Genomic DNA, 14,768 nt, shown 5'->3' on the forward strand with positions numbered 1-14,768 from the left:
GTCACGTGCCGAAAGACAATACCATTCGAACAAAAAAAAATCAGACTTTATTTTATTATTTCTTACGTCTAATAGATCTGGCATCATATGAACTCAATGCACCAAAACGAATAACTCGCGCTACTGCAAATAAACATAAGGCTGCACGACAGACGATTCGCCTTCACCACCGTCACTCCCATTCAAAAAAGGCATCTGTTCTCTCCACTCAAAAAAGACGTCTTCGCAAACACGCCCATCAACGCCGTCCCACTGACGTCCATAGAGCGGCGTCTCCCGGAGCGACTCGTCCACGACAAAAGACGGTCGACATTTCTCGTCGCTACAAACATCTGGTGGCTGTCGACTCTCGTCATCACAACCAATACTCGTTGTTGTGACTGGAACTGAAGCACCCACATCCTTTCCTTCAGAAAGACGTTCGTCCTCCATATCCTTATCCTCTTCTTCAAGCATTTCTTCTTGTTCGGGACGCGCGTCGTCTGAGTCGCTCGGGGCAACCGAACTGGGAGCGACCGAACTGGAGCCCGGAGCGCGATACGAGACGTTGGCGACGGCGGCGGCGAGTTTTCGTACGACGAATCCGTTCGGTGTCGACGATCGCGACGTCGGCGTGCTTGGATTCGTGCTGCCGCCTCCGCCGCCGCCGCGAAAACTCACGAATTTGTGCCATTTTTTAATGAGTTTCTTCGCTCGCTTCGCCAAACGTTCGCTTTTGAGTCGTTTTCGAATGTCGTTTACGTGTTTTCCGACTCGCGTCGTCTGAAAGACGCGTACAGTATGAGGTTAGTTGCTGTACCCCCCAAAGAGGCCCCCCCTTTTTCGCTTTCGAACTCACTTCTAGCATTTCGGGCGTGACGGGCATCTTTTCAAGTTTGGCGATCACGTCGTCGACGATCGCTTCGTCGGTGACCTGACACAAGATGGCGGCGATAGAGGGGAAGCGTGGTGTCGCTTTGGGTGGAGAGGGCGCGAAATCGGTCGAAAGAACGTACCTTTCCTTCGTCGTTGAGAGCTGATAACAATTGGGCCGTCAATTGTTGGACAACTTGCACCATTGCATGGTCTGCGGGACCGATCGGGGAGCCGCCCTACGTCACCGCCTGTGCCCGAACGACACTCGAAGCACATGTTCGCGTCTCAGTGGCGCGGAGACAAATAAAGCCAGGATGACGTTCTATACGGGGACGCTGCTATTTAGCGTTAGCCAATGGACGCCTTGGTATGACGCCATTTGTCTCAGCACGTGACAATTGAGTCGCACTTTCAGCAGCGTTGAACTTGAAGGATGTCTCACCACCACGGACACCACCATGGCGGACATCACCACAATCAAGCGTTGAAAAGGGAAGAACGGGCTTTGAGACGCGAAGCGAACTGGGTAAGTCTCGTAGAAGAAGCGACTGAGAGCGAGCACGTTGCTTGCAGGACGCCAGACATGGCATGTACGGGGCGGCGGCCGTGAGACAGGCCCAGGCTAATGCCGTCCATCAAGAGAGAGTCGCACATCATCATCATCCCCCGGTGCATCATCATCCTCCCCCCGTACACCATCACCACCCGCCCGTACATCACCATCCTCATCACCCTCACGGAAGGGTCGTCGTAAGAGGATGCTGTACCATTCTCTAACTCGAGACAGTTGAAAATTTTTGCGTTTGTGCCGTTTGCTGGGTGTTTTTTCACTTTCGCTATTTTTTTTGATGATGAAGTGTATTAAAACACACAGACTAGACACAAATTTAAGCCCCCAAAGACGCACGCGCTCCCATTTTTTGACACACCAGCCAGAAAAAGACAGTGAAGTTCAAATAAAGCTAAATCCAATGCTCCTAGAAGAGCCACCTTTATAGCTCATCCTTGACTTCAGCGCTCTCTTCCTCTTCCTCTCCCTCAGGCTCGGGAGCGCCGTTGTCTCCCTCGGTTTCACCATCATCTTCAGCTTCGGCTTCGTCGCCAGCAGCCGCGTCCTCCTCCTCCTCCTCTTCCTCCTAAACAATGACGAATTAATTAATCAATCAAGAATAGATGCTAATGCGTTCTTTTCTTACTTCTTCCTCCTCGTCGCCCTCTTTTTCTTTCTCCTCCTCCTTCTTTTTCTTCTCCTCCTCTTCTCGTCGTTTTCGCTCCTCTTCGTCTTGCTCATCCTTCATCTTTTTCTCACCGTCTTTTGTCTTCTTCCACGTTTCATCGCCAAACTCCTTTGCATATTCCTCGTCGTCCGTCACGAGAATGTTGTCAAAGATGGTGCCAGACTTGACCTAAACAAGAGCGGTGTGTAGTACACAAACTAGACGTCACTCTGGGAGCCATTCTCACCTGCCACACATCAATTCCAATGAACTGAAACGAGTTATATTGATACAATTTGTCGTCCTCCTCATATTCAGGATTAGGAATCTTGGGATGAATCCATTCGCCCTTGTAGGCCGGATTGTCAATCTGCCTCGGTTTCCAGTCACCCTTATAGTCAGGATTATCGATCATTGGTGGCTCCCATTCTCCATCCAAATCGTCGTCCCAGTCCTCGGGCTTCTTGGCGTCGGGATCAGGAATGTGCTGTGGTTTATCCCAGTCCTAGGATTACAATAAAAAATTCAGATCATTACTTTGGCATTGAGAAGTCTTGTACCTCGGGTTTCGTGTCTTCTGGATCGTCGATCTGCTTTCGATCGTCCCAATCCTCTGGCTTCTTCGCCTCCGGATCGGGAATCTCTTTCGGCTTCAAGAAATCCCAGTCATCTTCGAGTTTGCCCGATTCAACTTTTTCGTTGTCAATTTTCACTTCATACGTGTTATCGGGTCTCACAATGAGAGTGTAGAGGTGAGTAAACACGTCATCCTATCAAAAACAGAACACTTGCACAAGAGAAAAAATAAAAGAAACAAAGCCTCATTATACTTTGCATCGAATATCTTTTTTCGTGAGAAGATTATTTCCCTTGTAACTGAAAATCACGTGCACTTTCTTCGTTCCCGGTCCGCAAATATCAGGCCCTTTGAGAAAAAAAATATAACGCTAGATCGACAACTCATCTCGCCGTTTTTCTATGTTTACCGAACATGATGTTGTAGGGAGACTCGCCGTGCATTTCTTCCGGTTCGAGCGAATTGGGAAACACCTAGTCGAAGAGACGAATTCGAAAGGCGTTCCTCTGCGAGGCGCGTTCGCGCGCGTTCGACTCTCTCTCTCACCTTGACGTAGCCGCCGCCGCAGTCGATGTCCTGCTCGTGTTTGACGGTGAACTGGATTACGAGCGTTTTGCCTTCGTTGTTGAAGTCCTCGGTGAATTTCGACGACACGCCGTAGAATCGCGCGTCCGTCGACGTCTGGATGCCTGCGACGAGGAGGGAATATGAGGCGAAGACACGCCTTCGTTCTCTCTACTCTACCTTTGTCCTTCTCTGCGTCGCCGTAGAACTTGCCGGCCGTCCATTTGAATTCGCCTGCTTCGCTGCCTTTCTTTTTCGACGAGACCCATCGGTCTTTCCAGCCTTCTGCAGGGCGGAGAACGGCGTGACTCGCGCGCCGGGGCGCGTCGCGACGTCTTACCATCTTCGAACGTCTCTTTGAACCAGATCGTTGGCTCGGCGAGAGCCAGAGCGACGAGCGGGACTAAGCAGATGAGAAGCTTCATAGCTAAACGAAGTCGTTGGACTGTGCGTTGAACGAGTGAAACGACTGAGCTGAGTGACCACGTGGCGGCTCTGCACTCGTCTTCGTGGGAGCTCGTCATTGGCCAGTTCACTAAACCAATTATCGCGAAGTCACGTGTCATATGCATCACGAGAAGATTATATTATATTCGCAAATAATTAGTTAGTGTGAATATAGGGTTGCTAGGTTACGTCGTTTGCTTTCTAATTTCTTGCACGAGGACGACTCGCGGTCCCAATGGGATCCCCAACTGGCTGAGATGTTCCTCAGACATGCGGCTCAGCTCAACCATGGAGATCTGTTCTCGTTTGAATACCTGCAAAACAAAGATCGTTTCTATTTTGACGCCTACCTGTATTGCAAAACCTCACATCAATAAAATGACCGTAACCCAATCGATCCAGAAACACGTGCAGTGTGTTTTCCGAGTCCGAGGGTGGGTCTTCACCGAAGAAATTCGCCAATTTGACGTAGCTGCGTCGACGAATATCCTCCGACGGCGACCTTTTCGATTGCAAATCCGCTTCGCTCTTTCCAACGGCGGGATGTCGTAACTGGATGGCAGACTGCGAGTATTGGGGATCAAGATCCGAGGTATGGGACAATTGAAACGATGATTCGCTCGCGTTGGGAGATGTAGCGACCTCTCTGGTCGATTCGAGACGACTTTTTCGCGACTAAAATAAAAGCCAATAGCATAATCCACTGAGGAATGGCCTGTCATACAAAAGGCTGAAGCTTTCCAAGTAACGGCTTTCCGGATAGTTTGTCCTTTCGCCGCCTCTTCTCCTCCAACTGGTGTAGCTAAACAAAAAGCTTATAATGCTCCGCGATAACTTATTTTCTCTTGCTCAGCAGTACCTGTCCCTTGAGCAAGGACATCTCTTCCACGATTGCTCGAATGACTTGAGCTCCCGTCTCCTTTTCTAATGACTCTACTTTCTCACCCAGCGCTTTCACCTGCAAAAAGGAGTCGACTAAAAAAGCGCTCTTCAGCCAAATTCCTCGTCACCATCTGCGCGTCGCCGTTTGAACGCAAGGTGGCGGTGTCGCTGACTTTAGTTGCAGCCTGTTGATGTAGAAAAGCGAGTTCTGACTCTAACGAAGCTAGCTGCAATAAAAGAGTGCAGTGTTTCTTTGCCGCTAACCGGTGAATACAAAATACTTTACTTTTCGTGCAAAGGCCAGAATGCAGGTGTCATAAGCTTCGATCTTTTGTCTTGCAAGAGCAACAAAATCCACTTGTCCTTGACTAGCAAACCTTGTTGCACCTAAAAATTCACTCGCCAATCGCACTCTAGTTACTGTAGTAGAACAGTTATCGTTCTCACCGTGCTTCCTTTGGCCCCGACGTCTACTAGACCTCAATCTGCGAAGGCGTCGTTGCCTTTCTTCGCTAAACATAGACTTGATCTGCTGATTCTCCTCTTCCAAAACCAGTAGTCGTTCTTCAAGCTGCAGTTGTTCTGTCGCCGAAAATCTACCACTTTCTAAAGTTCGATCAGTCGCTTTGTCGCCGCCAGCCGACAAAACACTAGGAGCCTCGGCAGAAGACGCCGTCGATTCCTTGCTACTGATTTTACTAGCAGACCTTTTTGCCAGACCGAGATCTCGACGCATCGACGCTATGACAGCCTTGTCAACGTTGATGTACTGAGTGGGATCGGGCTCATTTCTATCGCTCGCTCTCTGATGCAAGTTGCTCTCCGACGCTCGTCTCTATAAAAAATTGCGACGTGAAAAAGACGACTCTTGTCGTATTTCCAGACCTCGAGTCTGCCTAGTCCATCCGACGACGGAGTGCTGGATCCCTAAATTTAATTCGCTGACTGATAGAACATAACGTCAGACCACATAACGTACACTCGATTTCTTTTCTTCTTCAATTGGAGTCAAAGTCATGGCACTCCTAAAATCCTAAAGCACCCATCCAAACTGCGGATCGAGCAACCGGCACGAACTCTTTTTAACAACTCACGCTCAATGAAGCGGCCTTTCTTTTCAGCCCACCTCGTCCTCGTCCGCTCCGCGCCAATCGTCGTCCCTTTTGCTTCGCCGCCTGCCGACGTTCGGCGTCGTCCGGCGGCGCGCTCATTCGCCGCGACGATTTCAACGGCAACGTCATCTTGAGACGCGCCGCAGCGGCACTGCGAGCGCCGCCGCCGTCGGAGACGTCGTCGTTCTCGCCGTCGAGTTGCTGCTTGTGGCGTTCGATGTAGAGCTGCTGTTGCGATTGTCGTCTCGTCTTCAGCTGATCCCGCCTCTGTCGCTCGTCCTCCAACTGTTTCTTTCTTATCTCTTCTATTCGAGCCTGCTGCAACTGTTCTTTTATTTTCTGCTCTTTTAGCAGTTTGTCTGACGCTTTGACGTCCTCGCTTTCACGTAGCTCTTCTCTGGACTGCTTTTGCTCCTTCTGAGCCAGCTCAACACGCTTGGCGAGTTCCTGCTCTCGTTGAAATTGGTGAGAAACGTTTTCAACTGGATCCAAAATCTCCTGGCTGCCACTTAGATCCTAGAAAACAAACGCCAGTTAGACATAGAATAAGAGTATTTTTTCCTCACTCCTTCAAATTCCATCACATGTTGATGTTGTCGTTCTAAAGCTCGCATTTGTTGCTGTTGAATTCGTCGTTCCCGCGCTTCAAAGCGGCTCTTCTCTACTTCCAACTGACGCTAATAATAACAAGCAGTAAAACACTAACAATCATTGAAATATTGAGACAAACACCTTCATTTGGATTTTCACCCTCTCTTCCTCTCTGACTCGCGCCCTCTTTTCCGCCACGCCACGAATGCTCAGAAGGTAATTCCTCAACTGACTACCGGCTCTCTCAAAGATGACGTCTCGCGGATTGATCGCTGGAACGGGCACATCCAGATGACGCTTACAGGCAACGAATGCCATCTGGATTCTCTCCGACGGAAGAGAACCCCCAACAGACTAAAAAACGCACGTACAAATCAACTAAGGTTTCATCGCGACCATTCAATTATTGCTGACTCTAAGATCTATAGCTCCAGGGCTGAGACAGTTAACTACGTCGCAGAGCAATCGTCCATCGGTGAAACTAGAGTCAGATTTTGAGACTGCGAGATGCGGCTCCGCGTGTGTTTACCTTGAATAGTCTGCAACCGTCCGTTGGACTAAATTACTCACCCAGTCTAAAGCAACGATGTCCTCTTTGTCCATAGAAAGTACACCGCTTGATGGAAGCCGATCTTCGGCTGGAGGCGAATGCAATTCGCCTGCAACTCCTGCACATTGCGTGACTTTTTGACCCAAAATTAAGGTACTGCGCAACTTACCAACGTCTTTTAGGACTTGCAAAACCGTGAAGATGGCACTGGTATTTCCGTCGGCAATTTCTGTGTCATAGTCAATAATCTCAAAACAGATTCAAACAGATTGTGCAAACGTTCACCTTCGGCTTGGATTCCCGTCACATCAAAGTCGCGCTCTTTCAGGAATTTGAGACACAGCCGCAGATTGTCGACTTTCTGGGAACGTTTTTGCGGCCGGAGATAATGCCGAGGAAGCGTTTCGTCAACTATACACAAGGAATGGAACTCAACAACAAGCAATTTACAATACGCCTCACCAACAATTTGCACCAAACGCAGCAGCGTCTTTCCATCGGCAATCTCCGCTTCGAGGTGAGTAAGAGGCTTGTATTCGTGGCTTGTCAATTGCCTATTCGCCCAACGGATCAGTTCCTTTAGAACGACAAAGGGAGGCACGTGAGTCAGAACATTTGGTAAGGGGTGGAGTAGGAACACTTTCCCCACCGTTTTGTCTTGAATCGATCTCGTCCTTGAACGATTTCGACTTGGAAACGCCGACAACGCCGCAAGACCTCGCAAAGCTCCACTTCGCTGCCCTGAGCCAACTCTCGATGCAAGCCGTTTTGACTCAAGGTCATCAAGTGGAGTTGTCATTCTGACAAACAATGCCACAGGTCAAAATAGGAAACGTTCACGATCACGCAGCCTACCCCGACTTCTCTTTAGTCTGTTCGAGGGGTGTGTTTCAAATGCATGCGCAAAGACCCTCTCCCGGAATCCGTCAGCCGGCGCGCAGGAGGAACACGCATCTTTAAAAGGTTAGATTTATACATGCTTGATCTACTTTCTTCTACAAAAGGAAGGAAAGAGGGAGGGTTAATAGGGTTAAAAGAGCTCTAGTGATTTTAACGAAATAAGCCCTTCGCGTTTCATGCTGGCGGAGAGTTTTCTTCCTCGTCCTCGTCGTCGTTGAGCGCGCCCTTGCTCTCAAGAAAATCATCCAATTCACTCAATTCTATTTTCCCGTCGTTGTTCAAATCCAATGACGAAAAAAGGCCAAAGGCCTTATCGTCTCCAAATCCCGTTTGATTGGCGAGTTCTTGGGTGATTTCGCTGTAGCGCAAATCTCCACTGTCATCGGTGTCCAGACTGTCAAATACGCTTTTCATACCTAAACAAAGGCTCTGTTTCAGACTCAACTGCAATCTCGACGAGAAAACCTTTAGCAATGGATATCATAAGTTGGTCAGGCTGAACATCATCCGCTGGTTTGGTCTCGTTGCTGGGTTCTTCTTCATCTTCTACGTCACTGTCAAGATCGGCCAAATCATCTGCAAAAGATTCTTCCGACTCGACGACGATAGTTGGAGACGCAGACGAATTCTCGGATTCCTCCTCTCTCAAATCAGATGAAGATGTAGTCATTACCTGATCACTAACAGTGCTTTTCGTTCCTTCAACAAAACGATGGAGACCATCAGAACCTACAGACTAACGGTACGAGAAGAAGAACCTTCAATATCGAAAAAGGACTCCATCGCTTCTGGAGTTGCTTCTGGAGTTGTGGGTGCTAAAAAAACGATAGGGAGTATTAATCATATTAGAGACCAGCTGAGAATTGCTTACTCGTAGTAACTTCTACTTCTACAGTACTGCTGCCGTTTTCTGTTCCTACAGTTGATGATTCGACTTCGTTCACGTTTCTTTCCCCCCCTATCTAAGATCTACTAAAACTACCTGAGACTGTAGGCGCGTTGGTTGGAGCTTTCATCTCAGCGTTATCAGTCTCAGAAAAGAACGTTTCCAACGCCTCGTCATCTGACAAAATATCGTAGCTCGAATTTATAGAACTAGGCAAAAAAATCGCGCAAAGTTACCTAGTGATTGCGTCGTCTCAGATTCACCGCCATGCATGATCGCTTCCGTGGTCGATATCTTCTGACTACTCTCAGTCGACACATTGGGACTGGGTGTTGAATTTCCAGCTCTTTCCGTCCCCTCGACAACGACAACGATGGCGTCTGTGCTCTCCATAGGCGACGGACTGACGTCTTCTTCAGGCGTCGTCACTATAGCGACGGCAGCAGTAGCAGTAGTAGGCACTTGAGTGCTAGAAGCATTCGGAGAGATCGTTCCTGGAGGAGAACAAAACTGGAGAACAACGGTGCGGTCTCTTTTTTTCCACTACCTTTGGTGGCAAGGGTAGGAAATTCAGTACTGGTAGTCTCTGAAGTCTTCAATTGCGTTTCCGTCACCAATCCTTTGGGCTTATCATCCGTTGCCGCTTCAGTCGTCGTTTTATTCATGTTCTCCGTTGCAGTCAATTGTTTTTGATGGTGTCTGATTTCCGTGGGTAAGGTAGGCTGGTCCTCAGTCGGAATCACTGAAAAAAGCGAGTGCTCCAAGGTGAATATATTGAACGCACTTTCTCGTACCTTCGTCCACTTGGTGGCCCTTTTCTTTCTCCTCAGCCAATAATTTGTTGTAGACAATTTGCGCAATGTGAGCCACTTGATTGGCGAGCGCCGAGAGAGACGCATTCTGAGCCTCAAGCATCTGTTGCACGCTGTGAAGCCACTCGAAAGAACTCGGGTCCATCACTCTATCTACGACACTCGAAATCAACGACGATATGTTCAACGCATGCAACGCCTGGCTCATCGCCGCATCAACGTCGCCGCCCTAGAGGAAATAAAAATCCAATGACAGAATCCCATCTTCGCCTGTACGTACCCCCGAGGCTGAGAGACCTTCAAGGAGAGACGACAGATTCTGGCCATGCAACAGAGCAGATACATAATTGGCCTGCAGTAGAACCACGGAAGAATTTAATGAAGCGACTTGAGAAGCCTTGAAAAAAAAATAAAGAAGCGAAGTCAACAATCGAAACAACACCGTCGTCACACGACGTCACACGACGTCACTTTATACCACGACACTGATGCGCTCTTGCACGCGTTTATTTTCCTCATTCATAGTGGCCATCTGCGTGTAGAGACCTTTGATGCCATGGGTGACGATAGAGATGGCCTTGGTGATCTGAGAGAGCTGTTTCACCATCGCCGCCGTCGCGTTGACCTGCTGCTGCTGTTGCTGAGGCGATTGCAGCTGCGGTGACGGAAGAGCGCCCGATAACAACGTAAAGCTGGACAAGAGCGCGCTCATGTTCTCTTTCATGTGAACGACTTGAGAGAACAGTTTCGTCGTCGTCAAATGGAGCCGACTCACGTTGACCTGGAGAAAGAAAACTCACCCGGTCAGAAAAACATCTGAAGCGAGTTCAATAACCTACAGTAGCCAGGGAAGAGGTACGCTCATCTAATGCAGTAACACTCTTATCCAAGTCGTCCAGTCGACTCGCGGCTTTACCCAACGTCGTCTTCACATAAAAAAAAAAAGATTCTAAGCGCAACGAATATGTTCTCGAAGGGATATAAATACTTTAGCTCCGTCGAGTCCCGTCGACATTTCTTCCGCCTTCGTACTCATTGCGTTCACCTTTCCCTGGAGGACGGCTATGTCCTTCTTCGCTCCGTCCACGTCGCCTTCGACGCCCTCGAAATTGCTCTTGGTGCTCGCCGCGTTGATTTTCATCTCGTTCAAGTCGGCGTTCAGCTGCTTCACCTGTTGGACCGTCATCGAAACCGCGTTGAGAGCGACCGCGTCCTCTTTCAGTCCCGCCAAAGTGAAATTCATAGCAATGAGCTAAAAAGGATATTTTTTACGTATAAAAACGATGAACGCTTTCCCATAGCCGAACGACCTCTTTCTTCACTTTGACAATATTTGCGTAAAGACGATTTACGTCCCTTTTCTCCTTTGCCTCCAACGCCTTCACATCTCGTCCCGTTCCTTCCCATTTTTTGCTAGCTGCATCAATTCCTCAAAAAAAAAAAAAAAGAAAAGAAATAAAACCGTCATCTTTGATACTCTAAAGGTATGTGTGTGTATCGAAGGCACTTTTTCTCTAACGCACAACCCTGTCTATATTTTCCTCGTCTCACCTGTCGAACATCGGATTTGGAGATCGCTGACGTCCTGTTTGAGCGTTAGAACGAGATAGCCGAGCACGCCAACAGCGCCGATCATGGCGATAAGGATCAAAATGAAGGCAACGCGAAGGAATCCGCGACATTCGCCGGCGCAGCTTGACGAATTCGTCGTCTTTTTCGTTCTAGATTCCCAAGAAGGGGGCCCCTCAATTACCAAATGCGAACGACAAGCTCCGCACGTCGACGGAGACGTCATTGGCTCGTACTTTAGATTTGAACGCGGTCCTTTTCGCAAAGGCGGAAGGCTGAATTGTTCGACTTCTGACTCCGTGCCGGATACGTTGACGAGCAGTTGGTGACCGTCGTGCGAACCGTTTGCCGCAACGTTCGGTTTTCCCATTGTTCAAAACTGTACGCGGCGAACAAAGACAAACGCGAGGGGAATGGGTTCTATCCGGGACTAAGTGCATACGTCATTGCTTAGTCATTGACCGCGTTTTTTAGGAGAAAATTCACACCACGCCCAGTACAGTACATGCGTTTAGAAAAACTGTAATTCTCAAGCAGTCTTCATTCTACTGACTACTACAGTGAGTAGACGGAGCCTGACCTCAGCGTTTGCAAAATATTCTCTACGTCTATGTTATTGATGTTCTAGAAATACTTCATTCTGCACCTGGAAAAACTGTTATAATTCCCTCCTCGGCTAATTTCATACGAAGATCCGTTTCTAATTTGAAGTCGTGAAATAAAAATTGCTTCTTCTGGGCTAAATTTTGCCTTGTACTGACACTTTCTTGATCAAGTGAGTAATAGTGTCCATAATTGCCATCCTTGTTTATACCAAACCCAAACACGTTCACCTATATACAGTCAACAATTAGCTATGAGTGCGTTGGTTCTTCGGTACCTTGTTGCAAACGTGAACAGCAAAAAGTATAATAACAATTCCGCTTGATATCCGCAGTTTTTTGTATGACATCCATTCAGTTTTCACAGATCGATACAAGTCTGGATGAATTAGATAAACCTACGAAAAAATACATTCCTAAATAAATAATAACATTAGAGCGTACATCAGATGAATTCGCTCTAAGTATCGATGGTGCACGTCCGGCAAAATGTATTTCCCTCGTTCCTGTAGGAATAACCAGTATTTTGTTGGGCTTCTGATACGAATTTGCTATGCAAGAGTAAAGAGTCTGAAATGTTGTCTTTACGCCGACGTCTTTTCCGTATCCCTTTGTAGCAGCTGCGTTCATTCTGTAACCACAATGCAATGTTTATAGTTTTGAAATGTCGCTTGCCTAAAGACAACGTCGTGGCTATCAATAACGAGACCGTAATCGGATCCACTCAAGTTATCGGAGTTGCCGACTACAGCACATGAAATAGTTCCTTTCGCCTTTCTCCACTGACTAAAAATATCTTTGCTGGAAATTGTTCTCAACGCGTCTGCAGAAATTGCGCGAAATCGCTCGTCCGTGAATTTATCGACTTTTGAACTCTAAACACGAGTTCATTTAGACACTTATTTTAATTAAGAAAAAAACGAAATGATACCCGAATTGCTTCTATAGACTCTGTTGATATGGACGAATCGCTACGTGACCACATCACCTTCAAAGACTTATCGTATCGATCGCAAAACCATTTGGAGCGAGCCAACATCAAGCCTACATGTATACGCATCTGATTTCGCGGAAATCTCCTCCCCACCAGGACGACCACACAGCAAAGACAGTAGACTACTACTTAAACCTAACTGAGGCCAGTGTTGCTTACCGCAGTGAGATGATGACAGCTTGATCGACGGCGACGTCAAATTCTACCGGAGAGAGAGACTCTACAATCCTTGGTGTTACTTCAAGTAACAAGTAACACTCGATCGGCGATGGGGCACCTTCTCATAAAGGCTTTATGAGGAGGTGCCCCATCGCCGATCGAGTCCCCTATAGCTGAGCAAGGAGCTGACCTTTGAGAATAGATAGACGTAAACAAACCAGCCGAGAAACGCACACGAAAGTATTAGAATCCACGTCTGCTTCATAGCTTGCGCCAGAGCTCTATATAAATAAGGCTCTGTGCTGCGCAGTAGAAGCACGTGACGTTGAGTCGCAACTTTCTCCATACAAACCTGGGTTTTAATTAATTAAACATCAATTTTGAGTACTACATGCGCTCAGAGAAACTGCAATTCTCGAGTATTTACTACTACAGTCCTCTGTGTGTCGACGGATCTCAGCATTCGTAAATATTCTCTACGTCTATGTTATTGACTCATTCTGAACCTGGAAAAACTGTTATTATTCCTTCTTCGGCTAATTTCAGACGAAGATCTGTTTCTGATTTGAAGTCATGAAAGACGAATTGCTTCTTCTGGGCAAAATTTTGCCTTGTACTGACACTTTCTTGACCGAGAGAGTAATAGTGTCCATAGTTGCCATTCTTGTTTACACCAAACCCAAACACACTCACCTAGTACAATCCACAATTAGTTATGTGTGGGTGCACCAGTTTCCTTTGTACCTTGTCGCAAACGTGAACAGCAAAAAGCAGAATGACAATTCCACTTGATACACGCGGTTTTTTGTATGACATCCATTTCCATTTCACAGATCGACTAAAGTCTGGATGAATTAGATAAACCTAGATAAAAAGAAACACATCGCTAAATATTTGAATAATAACATTATAAGATCGAGAGACGTACATCAGATGAATTTGCTTTAAGTGCTGACGGTGCACGCCCGGCAAACTTTATTTCCCTCGTTCCCGTAGGAATCACCAGTATTTTGTTGGGTTTTTGATATGAACTTCCTATGCGAGAATAAAGACTCTGAAACGTCGTCTTTACGCCGACGTCTTTTTCATATCCCTTTGTAATGGCGGCATTCATTCTGTAGATAATACGCTATGATAATGATTGCAGCGAGAGTTTTGAATTTTGCTTGCCTAAAGACGACATTGTGGCTATCAATAATTGAGCCGTAATTGGATCCAATCAAGTTATCTGAGTTGCCGACTACAGCACATGAAATTTTTCCTTTCTCCTTTCTCCACTGACTAAATATGTCCTTGCTGGAAATTGTCTTAAATGCGTCTGCAGCAGTCGCGCGAAATTGCTCATCCGTGAATCGATCGATTCCCAAACCCTAAAACGGGAAATTGACTAAAGAGATTATTATTTAGGCAAACAAAAAGATGATACCCGAATTGATTTTATTGACTCTACGGATACGGGCGGATCGTCGCGTGACCAAATCACCTTCAAAGACTTGCTGTATCGATCGCAAAACCATTTAGAATGAGCCAACATCAAGCCTAAACAAAAACGCGCATGTAGGCGCGTGCTAGCTGTACCATACCAAGACGATCTACATGTACGTATCCAGACTCTCAAGCTAAGTGGCTGTTCCGAGAGTCTGGGAACGAGGCTATAAGATATTACCGCAAGAAATATCGACTGACGTCGGAGGCAGCGCCGATCGAGACTCGGAGAGAAGTGAGGGGCGGCGGCCTGCTTCATCGGCAGAGTCGCTCGCTGAGCGGAAGAAAAGACCGAAGTAAGCGAAGAGGCCGAGCGCACACGAAGGCACTGCTAGGATCAACCACTTCCTTGAGAGCCTCATGAGCCGAAGATATTGTACGGGGTGGCAAACGCAGTTTGCGAGCTGCCCGTATAACCGTTAAACGGCGATGTTAGGCGCCGGAAGTGTGTGTTTGTCTGTCCATACGTCTATGGTCTGTCCACGGCCCTGTCCACGTCGCCCGTCCACGTCAGGGATACGTCACCTAAACACCCGGGGTTTTTTGTACAGCGCATGCGTGACCTA

The 14,768-nt window shown here is 47.5% G+C and overlaps 6 protein-coding genes and 1 long non-coding RNA gene across 14 annotated transcripts; 1 reads left to right on the top strand and 6 right to left on the bottom strand.

Annotated features, from left to right (window-relative positions):
- Nucleotides 1-24: 24 nt before the first annotated feature.
- On the bottom strand, nt 25-1,154 carry LOC136189877 (mediator of RNA polymerase II transcription subunit 26-like). Its single transcript, XM_065977908.1, has 3 exons — nt 996-1,154; nt 839-913; nt 25-762 (listed from the first exon to the last, which is right to left on the bottom strand). Exons 1-3 carry the CDS (start codon nt 1,056-1,058, stop codon nt 121-123), a joined length of 780 nt encoding a protein of 259 aa, XP_065833980.1. The 5' UTR covers nt 1,059-1,154; the 3' UTR covers nt 25-120.
- LOC136189878 (uncharacterized) lies at nt 201-1,852 on the top strand. The gene is made up of 2 exons (XR_010670469.1): nt 201-1,381; nt 1,429-1,852. It is a non-coding gene; the product is annotated as an uncharacterized lncRNA (long non-coding RNA).
- Nucleotides 1,676-3,703, bottom strand: LOC136189876 (calreticulin-like). 2 transcript variants are annotated; one of them, XM_065977907.1, is made up of 9 exons: nt 3,554-3,703; nt 3,394-3,498; nt 3,196-3,338; nt 3,059-3,122; nt 2,903-2,997; nt 2,633-2,842; nt 2,320-2,577; nt 2,052-2,261; nt 1,676-1,988 (listed from the first exon to the last, which is right to left on the bottom strand). In XM_065977907.1, the coding sequence occupies exons 1-9, from the start codon at nt 3,636-3,638 to the stop codon at nt 1,848-1,850; spliced, it is 1,311 nt and encodes a 436-aa protein (XP_065833979.1). In that variant the 5' UTR covers nt 3,639-3,703; the 3' UTR covers nt 1,676-1,847. The 2 variants fall into 2 exon arrangements, with proteins under 2 accessions (XP_065833979.1, XP_065833978.1); XM_065977906.1 differs by having other exon boundaries at nt 1,676-1,991.
- An 84-nt stretch (nt 3,704-3,787) lies between these two features.
- Nucleotides 3,788-7,784, bottom strand: LOC136189764 (trichohyalin-like). The gene is made up of 19 exons (XM_065977761.1): nt 7,651-7,784; nt 7,445-7,595; nt 7,258-7,372; nt 7,081-7,206; nt 6,965-7,024; nt 6,775-6,913; nt 6,660-6,726; nt 6,387-6,599; nt 6,221-6,331; nt 5,637-6,170; nt 5,522-5,575; nt 5,428-5,469; nt 4,990-5,377; nt 4,829-4,929; nt 4,671-4,769; nt 4,520-4,618; nt 4,385-4,462; nt 4,030-4,335; nt 3,788-3,974 (listed from the first exon to the last, which is right to left on the bottom strand). The coding sequence occupies exons 2-19, from the start codon at nt 7,592-7,594 to the stop codon at nt 3,846-3,848; spliced, it is 2,811 nt and encodes a 936-aa protein (XP_065833833.1). The 5' UTR covers nt 7,595; nt 7,651-7,784; the 3' UTR covers nt 3,788-3,845.
- LOC136189765 (serine-rich adhesin for platelets-like) lies at nt 7,747-11,385 on the bottom strand. The gene is made up of 15 exons (XM_065977762.1): nt 11,199-11,385; nt 10,945-11,114; nt 10,704-10,822; nt 10,382-10,645; nt 10,233-10,319; nt 9,872-10,174; nt 9,674-9,790; nt 9,376-9,622; nt 9,129-9,323; nt 8,818-9,075; nt 8,678-8,758; nt 8,567-8,611; nt 8,454-8,510; nt 8,161-8,394; nt 7,747-8,111 (listed from the first exon to the last, which is right to left on the bottom strand). Exons 1-15 carry the CDS (start codon nt 11,330-11,332, stop codon nt 7,870-7,872), a joined length of 2,553 nt encoding a protein of 850 aa, XP_065833834.1. The 5' UTR covers nt 11,333-11,385; the 3' UTR covers nt 7,747-7,869.
- A 32-nt stretch (nt 11,386-11,417) lies between these two features.
- Nucleotides 11,418-13,020, bottom strand: LOC136189767 (CMP-N-acetylneuraminate-beta-galactosamide-alpha-2,3-sialyltransferase 2-like). Of its 6 annotated transcripts, none has more exons than XM_065977771.1 (7): nt 12,908-13,020; nt 12,718-12,778; nt 12,496-12,552; nt 12,240-12,439; nt 12,009-12,195; nt 11,843-11,962; nt 11,418-11,795 (listed from the first exon to the last, which is right to left on the bottom strand). In XM_065977771.1, exons 3-7 carry the CDS (start codon nt 12,547-12,549, stop codon nt 11,598-11,600), a joined length of 759 nt encoding a protein of 252 aa, XP_065833843.1. In that variant the 5' UTR covers nt 12,550-12,552; nt 12,718-12,778; nt 12,908-13,020; the 3' UTR covers nt 11,418-11,597. The 6 variants fall into 6 exon arrangements, with proteins under 6 accessions (XP_065833843.1, XP_065833839.1, XP_065833837.1 ...); XM_065977767.1 differs by having other exon boundaries at nt 12,496-12,608; XM_065977765.1 differs by having other exon boundaries at nt 12,496-12,608; nt 12,718-12,760; nt 12,908-13,013.
- Nucleotides 13,021-13,074: 54 nt separating this feature from the next.
- Nucleotides 13,075-14,747, bottom strand: LOC136189766 (CMP-N-acetylneuraminate-beta-galactosamide-alpha-2,3-sialyltransferase 2-like). Of its 2 annotated transcripts, XM_065977764.1 has the most exons (7): nt 14,670-14,747; nt 14,384-14,606; nt 14,144-14,256; nt 13,888-14,087; nt 13,646-13,832; nt 13,462-13,581; nt 13,075-13,410 (listed from the first exon to the last, which is right to left on the bottom strand). In XM_065977764.1, exons 2-7 carry the CDS (start codon nt 14,562-14,564, stop codon nt 13,213-13,215), a joined length of 999 nt encoding a protein of 332 aa, XP_065833836.1. In that variant the 5' UTR covers nt 14,565-14,606; nt 14,670-14,747; the 3' UTR covers nt 13,075-13,212. The 2 variants fall into 2 exon arrangements, with proteins under 2 accessions (XP_065833836.1, XP_065833835.1); XM_065977763.1 differs by having other exon boundaries at nt 14,384-14,717.
- Between the last annotated feature and the right edge of the window lie 21 nt (nt 14,748-14,768).

The sequence above is a fragment of the Oscarella lobularis genome, chromosome 8 (assembly GCF_947507565.1).
Source record: "Oscarella lobularis chromosome 8, ooOscLobu1.1, whole genome shotgun sequence".
In the NCBI taxonomy this organism is placed as follows: domain Eukaryota; kingdom Metazoa; phylum Porifera; class Homoscleromorpha; order Homosclerophorida; family Oscarellidae; genus Oscarella; species Oscarella lobularis.

Bases quoted from the DNA above. Each gene is read 5' to 3' on its own strand.
- LOC136189877 (XM_065977908.1), bottom strand. From the start codon at position 1,058: ATGGTGCAAGTTGTCCAACAATTGACGGCCCAATTGTTATCAGCTCTC. The intron at 914-995 runs GTACGTTCTTTC...ATCTTGTGTCAG, and splicing joins CTCTCAACGACGAAGGAAAG to GTCACCGACGAAGCGATCGT. The intron at 763-838 runs GTGAGTTCGAAA...CGCGTCTTTCAG, and splicing joins TCACGCCCGAAATGCTAGAA to ACGACGCGAGTCGGAAAACA.
- LOC136189876 (XM_065977906.1), bottom strand. From the start codon at position 3,638: ATGAAGCTTCTCATCTGCTTAGTCCCGCTCGTCGCTCTGGCTCTCGCC. The intron at 2,578-2,632 runs GTACAAGACTTC...TTGTAATCCTAG, and splicing joins CAGAAGACACGAAACCCGAG to GACTGGGATAAACCACAGCA. The intron at 1,992-2,051 runs GTAAGAAAAGAA...GTCATTGTTTAG, and splicing joins AGGGCGACGAGGAGGAAGAA to GAGGAAGAGGAGGAGGAGGA.
- LOC136189764 (XM_065977761.1), bottom strand. From the start codon at position 7,594: ATGACAACTCCACTTGATGACCTTGAGTCAAAACGGCTTGCATCGAGA. The intron at 6,914-6,964 runs GTAAGTTGCGCA...CGCAATGTGCAG, and splicing joins GCAAGTCCTAAAAGACGTTG to GAGTTGCAGGCGAATTGCAT. The intron at 6,332-6,386 runs GTGTTTGTCTCA...TGTTATTATTAG, and splicing joins GGGTGAAAATCCAAATGAAG to CGTCAGTTGGAAGTAGAGAA.
- LOC136189765 (XM_065977762.1), bottom strand. From the start codon at position 11,332: ATGGGAAAACCGAACGTTGCGGCAAACGGTTCGCACGACGGTCACCAA. The intron at 10,320-10,381 runs GTATTTATATCC...TTTTATGTGAAG, and splicing joins CGGGACTCGACGGAGCTAAA to ACGACGTTGGGTAAAGCCGC. The intron at 9,791-9,871 runs GTATAAAGTGAC...TTTTTTTTCAAG, and splicing joins AAGAGCGCATCAGTGTCGTG to GCTTCTCAAGTCGCTTCATT.
- LOC136189767 (XM_065977765.1), bottom strand. From the start codon at position 12,982: ATGAAGCAGACGTGGATTCTAATACTTTCGTGTGCGTTTCTCGGCTGG. The intron at 12,761-12,907 runs GTCAGCTCCTTG...TCTCTCCGGTAG, and splicing joins ACGTCTATCTATTCTCAAAG to AATTTGACGTCGCCGTCGAT. The intron at 12,609-12,717 runs GTAAGCAACACT...GTATACATGTAG, and splicing joins GCTGTCATCATCTCACTGCG to GCTTGATGTTGGCTCGCTCC.
- LOC136189766 (XM_065977764.1), bottom strand. From the start codon at position 14,564: ATGAGGCTCTCAAGGAAGTGGTTGATCCTAGCAGTGCCTTCGTGTGCG. The intron at 14,257-14,383 runs GTAATATCTTAT...GTTTTTGTTTAG, and splicing joins GTCAGTCGATATTTCTTGCG to GCTTGATGTTGGCTCATTCT. The intron at 13,411-13,461 runs GTACAAAGGAAA...GGATTGTACTAG, and splicing joins CTGTTCACGTTTGCGACAAG to GTGAGTGTGTTTGGGTTTGG.